Source organism: Varanus komodoensis, unplaced genomic scaffold (assembly GCF_004798865.1).
Source record: "Varanus komodoensis strain SLA01 unplaced genomic scaffold, ASM479886v1 scaffold15, whole genome shotgun sequence".
Lineage (NCBI taxonomy): Eukaryota > Metazoa > Chordata > Lepidosauria > Squamata > Varanidae > Varanus > Varanus komodoensis.
Window position 1 is genome coordinate 12518423 of NW_025335440.1, and position 15244 is coordinate 12533666.

Genomic DNA, 15244 nt, shown 5'->3' on the forward strand with positions numbered 1-15244 from the left:
CCAGGACATGAGGAAATGCTTTATAAAACAAAGGATACGCAGAGATCCTTCTCCTCTTTTCTTCGTCGTTGTCTTCTTCTTTTCGCGTTTAGATCTCATAAGCAAAGCTTGTTTGGTTAGACGCTTTACTCAACAGAAGGGGACTCGGAAAACTTTAATTAAAAACAGCAACAACAACAACAAAAGCGGCGGCCCGGGCTGGGCTGGACTGAGAAGGGGAGAGAAAGGGCTGGGGAAGGGGGCTTTCCGCTGGCTAACGGAGTGGAGACACCCCAGACAGACAAGATAAATACTTCCTGAAGAACCTGGAGGCCAAAGATAAAAAGGAATGAACGCATTGCTGGGCAGAGCGAGATGGAGGCACAGGCTGGGTGACACCTAGCAGAGCCTGACGTGCTCCAAAATGGGCGCGCCACCGCACCGTGGAGCGCCTGGCAAGAGGCAACCAAGGCCGTCCGCAGGGTGCGGCCCGAGCCGGCAGAGGCGGCGGGCGCGTGGCCCGAGGAGCGCGGCGCGGCGGGCCCCGTGATCGCCCGCGCCTGTGTCGGCGGGATCGCTTCTGCGCGCCCGGCGGGCGTTTGCCCGGCGGCCGGCCTGGAAAAGCCGCGCTGCTCGCGGCCGGCCTTGCGCGCCCGCTGAACGGGAGGGGCGGCGGCCGACGTCCTGCTGCGCGACCGGAGCGTTCGCACGCCCGTGCAGGTGCGGACGCGTCCCACTGAACCGAGCGCGGCTTGATTCGGAGTAGGCGCCTCAGAACTGCGCTGCTCTGATGTCTAACGTCTGGCTTCACAAGCAACGCATCCCTGAAAGAGCCCGATATCATACAGTCGGCCAGTCGGGCGAGGTGGCCTACAGCCAAGGGGCGGCATGCCGGCGTGCGAAGGGCTGGCGTGCCGCCTTTCAAAGCCGCGGGGCGGGTTACGAAAGGCAGCAAAAGCAACAGTTAGAAAGGGCGTCATCACGCATACGCTCAACTTCGAACCATTAAACTTTAGTCGGGGCGCTCTGGCCAAGGCGTGCGCCCCCGCGCAGAATTTATCTGCGGAGAAAGCGGGCTTAAGCCCGGCCTCCCCGCAGCCGATCCTAAGCAAGACGGTGGCGGGCGGCTCCGGCGCGAGCAAGCGAGCAAGCGGCCTGCCTTCCGCGGGCGCGCGGTTCTGGCTGGCGACGCGGAGGCGGCCAGACGAGGGCCGCCGGCGCAACTCTCCGCGCGGGCGCGCTGCGGCGGCGGGTCGGCAGGTGGCATGCGCGGCCTCTCCCGCGCCCGAGGGGCTCCAGCGGGACGGGACGGGACGGGCCAGGCCGGCCCTTCCGCGCTTTTGCTCCAGCTGGCTAGCTGCGTGGCTTCCGCGGCGGCGGCCGCCGGGCCGGGCAGGGCCGGGCCGGGAAGGGAGCGGCCCGCGGCGGGACCCGCGCGCCTTTACGCGCCAGCCGGGAGCCCCGCCCAGCGGCGGGACCGAGCGCGGCCGCCAGCGCGGGGCAGGATTGCCGCGCCCCGCGGAGCAGGCAGGCAGGCAGGCAGGCAGGGAGGGGCGGCCTGACAGGGGCCTCGGGCTCGGGCTGGTCGTTCAAAGGCGCGGCATGGCGCGGCGCGGGCAGCAAGCCGTGGCCAGCCGCCTCTGCCCTCCGCGCGGATGAATGCGAAAATCTGCCCGAGAGAGGCCGCCCCCGAGAGGGGCGCCAGCCTTTGCATGGAGCTGGGCGTTGAGGTCTCCCCTCCCTCTCTCCTCGGCGTGCGGAGCTGGCGGGGCTTGAATGGGTCCTGCGCTGGGGGCTGCGGAGACGCACCGGGCCAGATCCGGGGAGCGGCCGCGGCTCTGTCCGACCCGTGAGCTGGCCGAAAAGCGCCGCGGTGCGGCCGGCAGCCCCCCCCCCCTCCAAAGGGGGCGCGGGGAAAGTCCTTCTGCCGCGCGCGGGGCCGCGGCAGAATCGCCCGTGACGCGGCGCCATGAATATTGCATTAGATGCCTCTACATATAGGCAAATACCGAGCCCTCCCCCGCCAAACTCCCCCCGCCAATGGCTGCCGCTCTTCGGGAGACAACGCCGCCGCTGCCCGGCCGGTCTCCCCTCCCCTCCCCTCGCCTCGCCTCGCCGCAGCGCCTGCTACCAGTGAAGCCGCTCGCACGTGGGGCGGCTGCTGCCCCCTCCAGCCCAGCCAGCAGCGGATCCGGCGAAGCTGAGGCAGCCGGGCCGGCAAGCCAGGCACGCCCCGAGCCCGAGAGCGGCAACCTTGCTGAGCGCAGCCAGGGCTCTCCCCGCGCCGCGCGATCCGCGTCCCCATTAAGCCCGAATCAATGGGATATGAAACGACTAAAACCCTGCCTGGTTGATTTAGTTGACTTAGGCGTCGCTCCAGAGAAGCCGATCGCGTCTAAAATCTCTTTTTCAAATGCTTCTTCAAAACTGAAAGCCCTGTTTATTTGTCCTGAACTTCATCTCCGTGTTGTTTTTCCAATCGATCTTATATGGCAATTATTCACAAAGCAATACATTGTCTTATTTTATTCGGGGGTAGTGGGGGACGATAGTCCATCAGTTCAACCACTTCCTCATTTAAATCAATTTCATCTTGATTAAATTGGTATAATCTGTCTTAAACAGATTGTGGATCGCAGTTCTCACCCAGCTTTTTTTTAAAGTTATGGACTTTTATCTTGCTTTGAAAAATAAACCGTTCTCCACAATCCTGACTACACGGAAACTTATTCCCAAGGATGCTTAGGGTCATAGCACAACTAAATTATGGCGAGGGTCAAAGCATAATTACTTATTTGCTGTAGCCAAAGTTTAAGGCGCTGAATTCTAAATGAGAAGAGTACAGTGATTTCAAAGATACCAATAATTATTTAAGCTTCAGGAGGACTTATTAGCCGTTTAACTGGCTGCACTTGCTGTATATATAAGGGCAAGAAACATGAGGAAGAATGTCTAGAACAAAACCTGTATACAGATCTAAAAGGCTGCTGTCGCAAACCCCACGAAAGCTCAACTGCGTGCCTACTCAAAAGTAAATGCACCCGCGTCAACGGCGCTTCCTGCGAGGTAAGGGGGGAGCACGGTGGCAGCCGGAGAACCTACCCGAACCCGGAAGCGAAGCCGCGCTTGTAAGGAGCCCTCGCACTGGACGGAGCGTGGTGGCCGCCGCGCAGGGTTTGTGCTCTGGGCAGAAAGGGGGGCTGCCAGAGGATTCCCAGAATTTGAAATAATTCGCTGGGCTGTGGGAAAGGGGCGTTTTGACAAGAAGGCAGATGCGTTAGTTCTTGAGGACCACTGTAATCATTCCTAACAAGACAACTTGTATTCTACAATATCCTGTATGAATTCCTGGTGAAAACAAGTTAACAACGGAAAAGAGGAGAACACCCCACAGAACGCCAGCTAGAGAGATTCACATGGAGGCGCTGGGATCCTAGACACATGCCCTGAAAGGAGAGAGAGGCACCCGGCATCAACGGGCAGCAAAAGGTTTAACGTCAGCTCGATATGTTTCGCCTATGCCGAGCCCGCGGTCACGGGTGGGCCATGGCCAAGCGCAATCGTGTTTAAGATTGCAATCTTCCACGATACTCAGAAAGGTTATTTCCGTAAAACAACTTCATAGTACAATCCCATACATGTCTGCTCAGAAGTAAATCCAACGGAGTTAGATGTTTATACAGGCTTATTTGAGTGTCAGTCGCATTGAAGTCAGACCTGTTTCCAAGTCAACAGCCATAGGATCTGACTGCGCAGTTCCTTGGTGCTGAACAGGATAAAGAAGTGGCTCCATTGAGAAAGGGCAGTGCCGTTCTTTCCAGATGCACCCGTTTAACGCTGGAGGTAGGGGCAGAGGCTGGATTTTGCGAGTTGACTTTCCTTCCCCTTCCACCTCCCCCTCCCCTCAAAAACTAGATCATTTGAGAGCTTTCAGCCCTCGCCTTTGAAACTCGAACCACTGGATCCAAGACAACCAGCACTCAAACACATTTACTCCAGCATTTCGCATGGGGGAGGGACAGCAGCCCTGCATTCCGGGGCTCAGGCTGCCTACAGCCGAGTCCTCCTGTCCCAAACATGCATTTCGCTTCAGGTGTCGCCCTGCAGCCCTCTGAGGTGCCAAAAGGGATGGAAGATTCAGGTATCACGGAATGGCGCCCTATCCTAAATCCAATCAGTGAGATTTTTCTTCACACAGTGCGCTGAGCGGAGGATCGCAATCTATAGAAAAAGCAGCAGGGCTCTTCATAGATTGCAGATTCTCACCAGAGCCTGAGGAATCAAAAAAAGCTGCCACCTTCCAGTACCTTGTGAAATGGGGGATTTTGCCACTTGGTTGTAATCACACTAGTGTACTATGGCCTGAAGTCTCTTCGGTAATTCCAACCTAGTTGGGCTGGATCCAGGTTTACAGTGCAATCCTATGCACGTCTACTCTGCAAGTCCTATTAGAAGGGCCTGATTGCTGCCTCTGTCCTGCTTGCAGCAGGGCATTCAAATCAATGGGACTTACTTATGCTTGTCAGGAATAACTTGTACCCCTGAGTTCAGTGGGTCTCTTCTAAAGCCAGCCCAATCTTTGGGGTTTTCCTTTTAAAATAAGTCCTTTTTGGCTACATTGCCATCTCCAACAGGTTGCCAGAACTTCAGCTGTTTGTCCTCAGAGAATCTCCTGTCACAAATAGACAAACTATGATATTTCACTCTAGTAAGCATTTGAATTTTCCAGTCCAAAATATGACCACGATATTATCTGCAATATATTTGCCTAAAGGAATTGAAACATGCAAAATGCAGAAATGGAACAAAGTCGTGTTTTACTGTCCGATTAGAGTTGCATGGACGCTCCTAGAATTCAGTCTGTCCTTCCAGTCAAACAGCTGGAAAGTAGTGTACTGAAGACCATAAAAGTTGATTATCTAGTGGGGCAGTTGGAACTGAAATCATACTGTTAGAGAGCAAGAACAGCTTCTGTCTCTCAGTAACTACTGAGGTGTAAATCCAAAGGCATTTAAGAGCATTAGCTGCATTTGTGGGAAGACTAGGATGAGATCCCATTTCCCTTTCCAGGTCTCTGCTAATACTCAATCTAGTATAGAATTGCCAGACTTTACCTTCCCAACAGAAGCTGTTGTGTCTATAAGGATTAGTTTTTCTAAATTCTAGCAAAACATCCAAAACTTTATGCAAGACCCTTAAAATGGATAGGCAGAGTGGAGGAAGGATACAGCATAAAGAGCTTGATGGAGACACAAGTTTTGTGCATATATTGCTCCTTCTGTCTGTCTTCAGATAGATAACTAAGAAGTTAAAATAAATCCAAGTTCTGTAAATTAACTCAATTTCTCTTGGGAAAGATGCTTTAAAAGACTGATGAAATAATTATAGCCCATTACATAGACTGAAATTTAAAGAAAGAATAAAATATTTCTTTTATCCTTCCGTTTTTGCTAGTTCGATTGAATCCATAGTTTGCTTTTCTTCCTGTTATTAAAGGTGGTGAGAGAAAAAGTTAACTCTAGGGTTCAACAGCTGGCTTTAGTTACAGTGTTGAGCTAAATAAGCAAACACCATTCTAGCAGTCTTCATGCTTAGGAGAAACTTCATAGTATTGTTTTAAGTTCCTTGGGAAAAGAAAAGTAGAGTCGTTCCATATCTGTATTATGTGTTGCCTCCACGTAGAAAGACAAACGAAACTGAGAACACGTTTCTTTTTCCAAAGAAAATGGAACTCAAATGAAATTATTTTGAATTAGTCTGTCAACCACTTTGTTCCATAGATACATGTGACATTTGAAGCTCTGCATACTATTACGAGTGTTACTTTTGGAGCAATTCTATGATAGCAGTGTAAACTTTAAGATAAACAAATCATCTCAAGTAAATCTCTAGTATGAACAGAAGACAAGAAAAATAATGTAGTGAGGCATCTATATGTAGATGGAAATGTGATAGGCAAACTAAGGAAAAAGGGAAAGGAAGATGAAGTTGAAATAATGGACAGAGGGACAAATTCGTTAGTGGGCGGGAAAGATTTATATCAGAAGATAGGGACAGACAAAAAAAGTCAGAGCAAGAGATCGTAGATTATTTAGCAAAAACCACATTCTTTGTTGTGTATGGACATGGAATTGAGCTTTGGAGTTGTATCCATATTCAAATACAGGCACCCCTCCCCCACACCAGCATTTTTTTCTTCTGCCCCCACTCCTGACACACACACCACGACCACACTCCTCTTCCTTATGCAGAGCCCTTGGTAAGCTCTGGAAGTCTTTCTGCTTCGTCATAAGCAGGTTATGCCTTCGGTCAGCAGGGAATCACACATATGTTTCCTATCGCTTCCAAAACGCATTTTGTACACTCTCCAGGTTAAGGCGAATATGCTGTGATCCGAATCTTCTTCTGCCCCCTCATCATCTAGGTAGTTACAAAGTTACTTTTCTCATTCCAAAGAGAATCTTATCATAAAAGTGAGCATGGCTGACTAATGATAGTATAAAACATTCCCGTGTCCATGTGCAGGGCCATTCTTACTAATCTATTAGAAGCTGGGTAATGGTAATTAAACTGGGAATACTGGTCTGGAACTGGTGAGAAGTGGTCAAATTGATGCATGTTTGACACAGGTAAGACACAAAGTTGAAAATCCAGGCCTTCTTTCCTCATGGCTTTGGAATACTTTGCAAGGAAAAAAATGCTTCTGAGAGAAACGCCTGGCCTCACATCTTAGCTCAGGTCTATCACTTGAGTGAGACAATCCCAATTCACCTGAATGGCAGCTTTTCCCCCACCCTGGTCACTTGTATACCCAGGCACTGTGGGGTGGGGGGTAGATTTCCACTCCCTGGAAATGATCCTAGATAAAGTGTTTGAGATCAAGGTACAAGGAAGGGATTTGCTTCTGACTGTTTCCATTACATGTTAGCTTATGAATATATTGTACTGTTCTCTAATTGTAAGCTGCCCTGAGTCCATGACAGTATAGAACCACAGGCTATAAAGCACAGAAAAGAAATGAATAAATAGTCTTAAGCAGCTTATTTAAAGAAATTTCTCTGGCATTCATGGGATGCTTCCAGGCGAAGGTATGTGGGGTTAATACGTCGTGTAAAACGGCCTAATATCTCTGCGGATTGGGCTGCAGGCAGGAGACCTGCCACTGTGGCAACGCAGGAGGAAGCCCCGTTGCCGCCCCAAGCGCCCTGCAAGAGCGTGAGCAGCGGCCTGATCCCCCGGGAAAGGTGCAGCCTCGTGTCTTGCTAGTCAAGCTTTTTGGGGACAGCTGGCCACTTCCAAATTTCTTCTTTTTCTGTCTTGCATACTGAATTAATTTCTGGCTGACTTGGATACAGCGTCCTAAGCAATAAATGTGTGTCTTGTTCAGTTACTTTTCGATCATACAAAATTCAAGTGTCAAGTCTTTCTCCTTGCTCCTTTCCTGGGTTCCAAAGCATAGAAAAAGCTGGTTCACACGCGAGCGGGTCAGTTAAAGCAGTCCAATGAGTTTACATTTAAAGTAACTTGTTCCAAGTCCTCCACGTGTCCTTGTGTACTAGAAGCCAGTCTCATGGGGGGAGTTAAATCTGTCCGTTACCTTTTAGTTGAATATTTCATTTCCAAACCCCAACATGCCGTCTTTCACCATCTTTTCTGAAACCTGGACTCTTCAGGGAAAGTATGTGCCGAGGTGGTATTCCAAGAGTTTTGTGGGATAGAAATCTCCTAAAATTCTGTTAAATTTGATGTCCGCCAGCCATTTGCACATAACATTTGAGCCTTTTGTGGAAGGAGCAGGCTATGGAGAGGCATGATTTTTTAACGTGTTTTGCAGTTTTTAATCATATATTTTGGCTTTGATTCATGTTTTGCTGATGTTTGCTTTGATCCTTTGGAGCTGTCCCTCCCCGAGTGCTGGATCGTAAAGAATCCCAACTACGAGGCAAGCCTAGTCCAGGATCGGCTAAACCTTCCCTTCCTTATTTCTCTCCCGCCACTCCTCCACCCCTGCCGCCCTTTATGATTCAGCTTTCAGAAGGCTCAGGTCATCTCTTCCGACTGTGTGACAGACAAGCCCAGCGAGAGTCTGGCCTATCTAATTGCTTTCATTACCTCTAACTTTCACCGTATCAACCGGTATAAGCTGCTGGAGACAAGGTTAGCAGAGTCATGATACAAATCGCCCTGTTCTGGCCCGCCTGGAGCATGACAGTCTAGCCTTTCCATCAGACCTGCGAGGCAGTCCGGGGCGAGCACGGGGCAGAGATGCGTTTCCGGGGCGTGGGGGGGGGGGAGGCGAAGCGCCCCCTCGGAGCGGCTTTCTCCGCGGGAGCGCGCGGCCGCCCCGGGGAAGGGCAGGGCAGGGCAGGCGGCCCGGGGCAGAGGCCCGGGCTGCCTGGGTGCGGGTCATAAGCTCACCAGGAGCTGGAGCCCGGCTCCAAGGGCTGCGCCCCGCCAGCCCCGCTGTGCCTGCATCTCTGGATTAGGCTCCCGTCCAACACGCATCTACCGTGCCCGGAGTCCCGCGGAATTCACTGGCGTTTATTACCGAGGAAGGTGGTTAAAGTAAGGCAGGCAATTGTTTTAAATCCGAGCATTTCGGTTTAATTGAGATGTGGATTAGTATAAAGAGGCAAGGATACCTTCCACACCAACTTCAATAAAAACGTGGGGAGGAAGAGGAAATGCCTTTATTTAGAATTCACACATGCAGGTTTGTTTCACAGTCGTCTTAGCTGGTCTTTTGATAGAATGTGCACTAACTTCTCACTGCGTTTCTGGTCTCTTTACAAGGTTCGCTTGCAGACTGTATATGTCTATTTACAAGGATAAACACCTTGACATGTGTTATACATCATTTTGAATTAATATTAATATTTAAATAATACACACACTTTATCAAACCTAGAATTTCCTTCTGAAAATAAAACTGCGGCTGAAAGCTTTTTAAAATGATAGGAGGAATGTTAAGGTATCTGTTAACTAATTTTTCCTTTAGCCCCCACTCCATTCCTCCTCCCTGCATTCCCAAAAGCCCCCTACCCATCCCACAAAACTGGGATTTAAGCCAGAGGAGCGTCAGTTTCAATAATTGTTTTGCTACAGCCTTTGTTTATCATGTACTTTGAATTTTATCTAAGGAATTTTTCTGGATTCTTCTCCTGTAATTGAGTATTTAGTGCATGAAGATAATTTTAACAAATAGACATGTTAAAGTGTGGTCAGCACTAAGTGACAAGAAGCATTGCTGGATACTTTGGACAGCTAATGTTTACTTCAAGATATTTTAAGCTCAAGTCAATAACTTGGGGTCCGCCCTGCAGCAAAATATTTGAAGTGCAACACCTTGGACACGTTTAATTATGGGGTACTAAGAAAGCCAGGTCTTCCAAGTAATTAGAAAATACTTCTTGGGAGACAGCCTAATCGCTTTCCATGGGGCACTTCAAGAAATTAACCTCAAGGTGCTTGTTAGAGCACAAACGCTTTAGATCAGGACTACTTGATCACTTTTTGTGCCCACTCACTGTAAACTATACAGGATTACAAAAAAGAGGGTGAGATCAAATGTGTGAAAGCAGAAAATTGTGTAATATTCTGGGTGATACAAAAGCAAGAGTTAAGAAAGCTGACGAAGGGAGGCTCTGAGTTTCAGCAACACGAACTTAAAGGTTCACGAGAAGCAGATCGAGTATCCCAGTCGGCTTTCTGCAAACTTCAAAATGTGAACTTCGACCCTAAACAAGTTTAGGTGGAAGTCAATCCCATTTCTTTCGAGTATTTGCGTGCGTGTATGCGGACTGGCCGTGTTCGGCCAATGACAGTAACCTATTTCTTTTACATTTCCATTTCTACCAGGCTGCTGAAGTTTCTTATGCCCACAGCCTCCAATGTTTTGCATTCCCCCCTTGAGAGCAGCTGTCTAGCACTAAAAATAGTGCCAAATGGTGCTTACCGACTGCTAAGTGCGCATCACTACTACCACGACTGACACGGCTGCTACTACTATTAGCAACAGAGCGAACCAAACAGCAGCGAAGAATAATGCGCCGGATGAGAGCAAGGTGCTGTTAGCTCCGGCTGCCCGGTTCTTCGCCTCCCCTGAAGTTGGTGCTCTCGCAAGTCCGCTTGATCTGCCCCAGGAACATGCGAGGTCTGCGGCGTGCGGCGGAGCCCCGGCGAGAGACGAGGCGGGCCCCATGCAGCCGCCGCGGAGGCCGGGGCCTCGGCGCGCCCGGCCCCGCTCTCCCCGCGCCCGCTACCCTGCCCTTCCCTCCCCTTCCCGGCGCGGCTCCGGGGCCGAGGCGAGCGGGGCGGGGGCCGGGCGCCCGCGGGGCAGGCGGCGGCCGGCGGGACGCGGCGGTCCCGGCTCCGGGCTGCGCCTCCTCGCGGGCCCGCGTCCTCTCCCGCCCCCGCGGCACGGCCGTGGCTTGCGACCCCCTCCCTCCCTCCCCCCCCTTTTCTCCTTACTTTTCCTTCGCGGTGGCGGCTGCCTTTTAAAAACAGCGCTAACCCCCTCGCGCGACACTGACCTCTGGGTGACTTTCACAAATTCAAGAGCAGCCGAGCAAAGACCCCGCAGAGGGCCTGGGGGGAACACTGTCCTGCCTTTCGCTCCCTGGGGCGGGGGGCCGGGGGTGCGGGGAGAGGCTCGCGCGTAAAAACAACAACAAGCGCCCTAGCGGGGCCAAGGAAGAGCCTCTCGAGAAAGTCGACGGCCGGCCCTGCCTAGAACGACGGCCAGCGCCCGCTTCAGAGTCCTGGCCGTCTTTAGTGCTTTGCACCATTATTTTCAGATTAAAACTGGGAACAACAACAACAACAATAATAATGATAATTCCCTAATAATATATTTTGTGTTAATCATTTGATTGTCTTGATTTAAAGTGCTTGGGGAAAGGGGGAGCCTCACATTCCCCTGCCTCTCAATGAAAAACCTCTCTGTTTAATATTGTTTTTGAAGCTGGAATAAATGATCAAAGGCTCTTGTCCAGCGTTCAGCTCCACGATTCAATTATCATACCGTCTTATGTTTATTGTACAGCACCTACCAGTAATAACAGCCCCAGTGCAGGCTGGCTACTTGGAACACAAACATAAACAGGAACCCGTGATGTTTGGCTGCCTTGTCCTGCAGAATTCGGAATTACAAAAAGGAAGACGGCGCGGGCTGGGGGCGAAGAAACATTAAGACAAAAAAAAAGAAAGAGTGCGAGAGAGACTGCTCTAAAATTAGCTGCCCTTGATTCCCCCCCCCCCCCACACACACCCATAAATCGGTAGCACAAAAAGGTCCCTTTGTATCGCACTGGTTCATTTAATATTATTTCTGCAAGGAATTGTGGGATTTCGCCCCCCTTTTCGGTCTTCCTCTCCTTCCCCCTCCCAACTCCAATTGTAAACATTATGGCATTTTTAATGTGTACGAGAGCCCTTCTTCAGACAAAGATAGAGAAGGAAACAGATCAGCAAGGCAAAGGGTGATGAATCCATCCCTTGTCTAGAGGACTAAGGAATTTCTGCATTCCTTCTTTAAAAAAAAAAGCTTCTCGAGAAGAGAGGATGCTGCCGCTTTAAAATCAGGGGGAGGGGGCATGCAGAGACGGGAGGAGGGGGACTACTCCTGTCATTTACTAGAGTGCTACTGTATCACGTGTGGAAGAGCCTATTCTGCCATTGGCCAAAGGCACGTGTCTAGGATACCGGCCTTGCAACGTCACTTGAAGGGCTCTATTAAAAATAAGAACAAAAATCCAGAGTGAAAGTATTTCAGGTTCAGTTTAAGTGGCTTCTAAATTCACGCCCCCACTACCGAGAGCCCGGGCGAGCGAGCCGGGCCAGGTGAGAGAGGTCCGCCCTCGCCCCCACCCATGCGACTCGGAGAGCTTGGCTCGGCGGGGCGGGAGAGGCAGGGGCCGGCGGGGCTGGTCCAGATGCCTCTGCGGGTCTCCAGCCGGCGCTTGCGGCGCGCCGGGTAGAGCGAGGAGCGAGGCGGGCGCCTTGGCCAGCCCGGCACACGGCGCCGCACGGACTTTCTCCGCCTGCGAGGATCGTCACCATCTTTTCTTACTTAACTGCTGCTCCCGCAAAGAGCCCGGCGGTGCCTTGTCGGTCTCGCCCTCGGAAGCCGGACGAGCGGGGGGGCGGGGGGGCTGATGAGAGTCCCGAGGATGAATACGCTGCGGGGCGAGGAGCGCAGGAGGGGGCTGCAGGACTGAGAGGCGAGCAGGGGGTGTCGCGGGGAACCGGCCACGGCGCTAGAAGGCGGCGGCGGCGGCGGCAAGGATTCTAGCCATCCCTCGCGCCCCCGCGCGCGCGCGCGCACACCGCGCCGGTTCCTTCGGCGAAGTCGGGACCTGGATCGCTGAGCGGAGGCGGGCGAGCGGGGTGCGTGCGGGGAAGGGGCAGCCCCGACGCGCGCGCAGACAAAGCGGGCGGGCAGCCTCCGGGCACCCGCGCGCGGCAGCATGGAGGAGAAGGAGCAGCGCCCGGCAGACGACGGCGCCGAGCAGCCGCCGCCGCCGCCGCCGCCGCCGCCGCCAGCGCCAGCGCCAGCGCCGGAGGAGTCGAGCGGCGGCAGCGACGGGGAGCCCGCCCGGCGGAGGGCGATGCTCCTGCCCCGGGCGCTCCAGGCGCCCGGCAACCACCCGCACCAGCACCCGCCGCACCGGATCACCAACTTTTTCATCGACAACATCTTGCGGCCGGAGTTCGGGCGGCGGAAGGACGACGGCACCTGCGGGGCCGGCAGCGGCGTCGCCGCGGACCAGCAGCCGACTCAGCAGCAGCAGCAGCAGCAGCAGCAGCAGCTTCTCGGCGCCCGGAGCCCCTCGGCGGCGCCGACCTCTGGCTCGCTGGCCGAAGGCGGCGGCGGCGGCTCCAAAGCGCTGGCCCCGGCCAAGAAGGGAGGCGACGCGGGCGAGCTCGACGGAGCCCTGAAGCCCCGCGGCGGGGGCGGCGGCAGCGGCGGCGGCGATCTGTCGCTCAGCTCGGATTCGGACAGCTCCCAGGCCAGCTCGTTCCCCAGCGGGCAGCCCATGCTGTGGCCCGCCTGGGTGTACTGCACCCGCTACTCGGACAGGCCTTCGTCAGGTAAGGGGCGGCTGCGGAGCGGCTCGTTCGCCCCCTCGGGAGGGGTCGCCAAGCTTTTCCGGCAGCCCCCTCCCTCTTCCCCGAGCAGCCGTCGCCGGCCCGGAGCAGCACCGCCGGCCGCTGCCAGAGCTCGCTCTGGCGGGCGGGCGGGGGGGGGGGGCGTCTCGTACCGGTCCGGGCTTTAACACGAGGCAATTTGGAAAGTCGTGTTACTATATACATATCTGTCCAAGGGAGGGGCGGCAATAATGGGAGGGATTTAATCGCGTGAGGATAACTCAGAGAGGGCAGAAGACGGCGAAATGCTGCGCCCGACACGCACACAAAGCGATTTCTGGCAGTCCAGAGCAATGCCGAGCTCTTGCAGCAGAGCAGCCTGGGCGGAAGGTGGGGGTCCGCTTGATTTCTCCCTCCTCCATGCTTCCAAAATTGGGAGCGGGCGTGTGCGTGAAACGGGCGATATTATGTTAGCGCTCCTCGGCAGGCTGCCCATCGGCCCCCGGGTCTGCGGCCAGAGCAGCTGCCCGCGGGGAAGGCCAGGGAGGGTCCCGGGGCAGCGCCGAGGAGCCCGCAGCGCGGAGCAGGCCGCGGCCACTCGGCCCATCCTTCGCGCTCTGCTGTCCTTACTTCCGCGCAGAGCCTCGCCGCACGAAGGGGCGCGGGAAGTTCCTTCTGGGGCGCTGGGACGGAGGAGAGGCTGGCCTGCTGGGCTGAGGAGGGTGTGTGGGGCTCCACAGGCCGTGCCTCGCAAAGCAGTCCCGGGCCCGGAGATGCCGTCCGCGGGGAGCGCCCCTCTTTCTCGCCAGGGAGAGCAGAGGCTGTTTTGCTCCAAGGTGAGGAGAATGACGAGCCCGCTCAGTGTCGTTTTCTCACTGGAAAACAACCGGATCCTGCCTCTTGCTTTATTCTTCTGAGTGGACTTTGCCCTTTGTTTCCAGACCTTTTATTGACGAATAAATGAGTTAAGGATGAGTTAGGCAGCAGCCCCCTTCGCTGCCGGAGCGTATTCCCGTCTGATTCGAAATTTGCTCCATTGTTCTCCCGTCTCCTCCTTTGTTAATATTTAATTATCACAGAGCCTTACCCTGGTCCAGGCCAACGCGAAAGTTAATTCCTTCCGAAGGATGCCGCTAGCGTGGAGATAATAATGCAGAGCATAATTATTGCCATTTGGGGTTGCAACATTTGGACAAAATACCAACGCGGCAGGGCGATTTAGTTTAAAACAAACATTTAGAAAGGCCTGCGCCTTCCATGCCACAAGCAAACGGAGATTGTAAAATCTTGGGTCGACGTTAGAGGAATAAAAATCCAGCTTTCCTCTCGCGCAAAGGATGCGATTCCTGTTCTTAAGGAAAAGGAGAAATCGCCTGATGGCAGGGGACGTTTCGGCGTTTAACATGCGGGGCTTGCATAAAAGAACCGAGGAATAGAAGCTCTGGTAGGGAAGCGAGTTACACCCACAATGATTTCTGAGTCTTTTCTAGAGATTAAGAAAGTAGGCAAGATGTTTTATTGTTATTGTAGCTCAAGAGCAGCAGTGTCTTTTCTTTTCCTTTATGTAATTCATTTGGTATTCATACATTTCCGGCGGTTGTGCGTGTGCACTGGAGTAAAAAACAACAACAACAACCGGGATAACCCCGGGTATTTTTCAAAAGCCCGAGAGTCTTTTCGCTAACCCTTTGGAAGCGCTGGCTCGCGAGGAAAAAAAACAGCTTCCCTCCCCCCTCCCCCTCCCCCTCCCTCCCCCTCCCTGCCCGCCCGCCCGCCTCCTCCCGCAGCCCCGGGATCAGAGCCTCAGTCGCGCTCGCCTCCCCCACGGCAATTCGCCAGCCTCGTCCTTGCTCAGGACGGGCCGGAGCCGCGGCCGAGACGCGCCCCTCGCACGGGCCCTCCCGGGGACGCGGCTCCCGCGGACGCACGGAGCGGGGCTCAGGAAAGGGCCTCGTCCGCTGCGCCGAGGCGCGCCGAGCCAGCCTGCTGCCCGCCCGACGGAGCGCCGCTGCCCGCTGCCCGTCGCGCCGGCGCCCCAGCGCCAGCCCGGCACCGGCCGCGAAGGGGCGCCGAGGGCCACGTGCCCTTCGCCGAGGCTGCGGGCCGGGCGGCCAGAGGCTGTCAGGCGAGCGGCCGCCCGCCCCCAGCCGAGCCGAGCCGAGCCGGTGCTGCAGCC

At 54.1% G+C, this 15244-nt stretch overlaps 1 protein-coding gene across 1 annotated transcript in view; it reads left to right on the forward strand.

Moving 5' to 3' along the window:
- Positions 1-867: 867 nt before the first annotated feature.
- Positions 868-15244, forward strand: part of EN2 (engrailed homeobox 2) — a 15057-nt gene continuing 680 nt past the window's right edge. The window contains exons 1-2 of the mRNA XM_044425002.1: positions 868-1510; positions 12523-13071. Coding sequence (XP_044280937.1) covers positions 868-1510; positions 12523-13071 — 1192 coding nt within the window. The remainder of the gene's footprint in view (positions 1511-12522; positions 13072-15244) is intronic.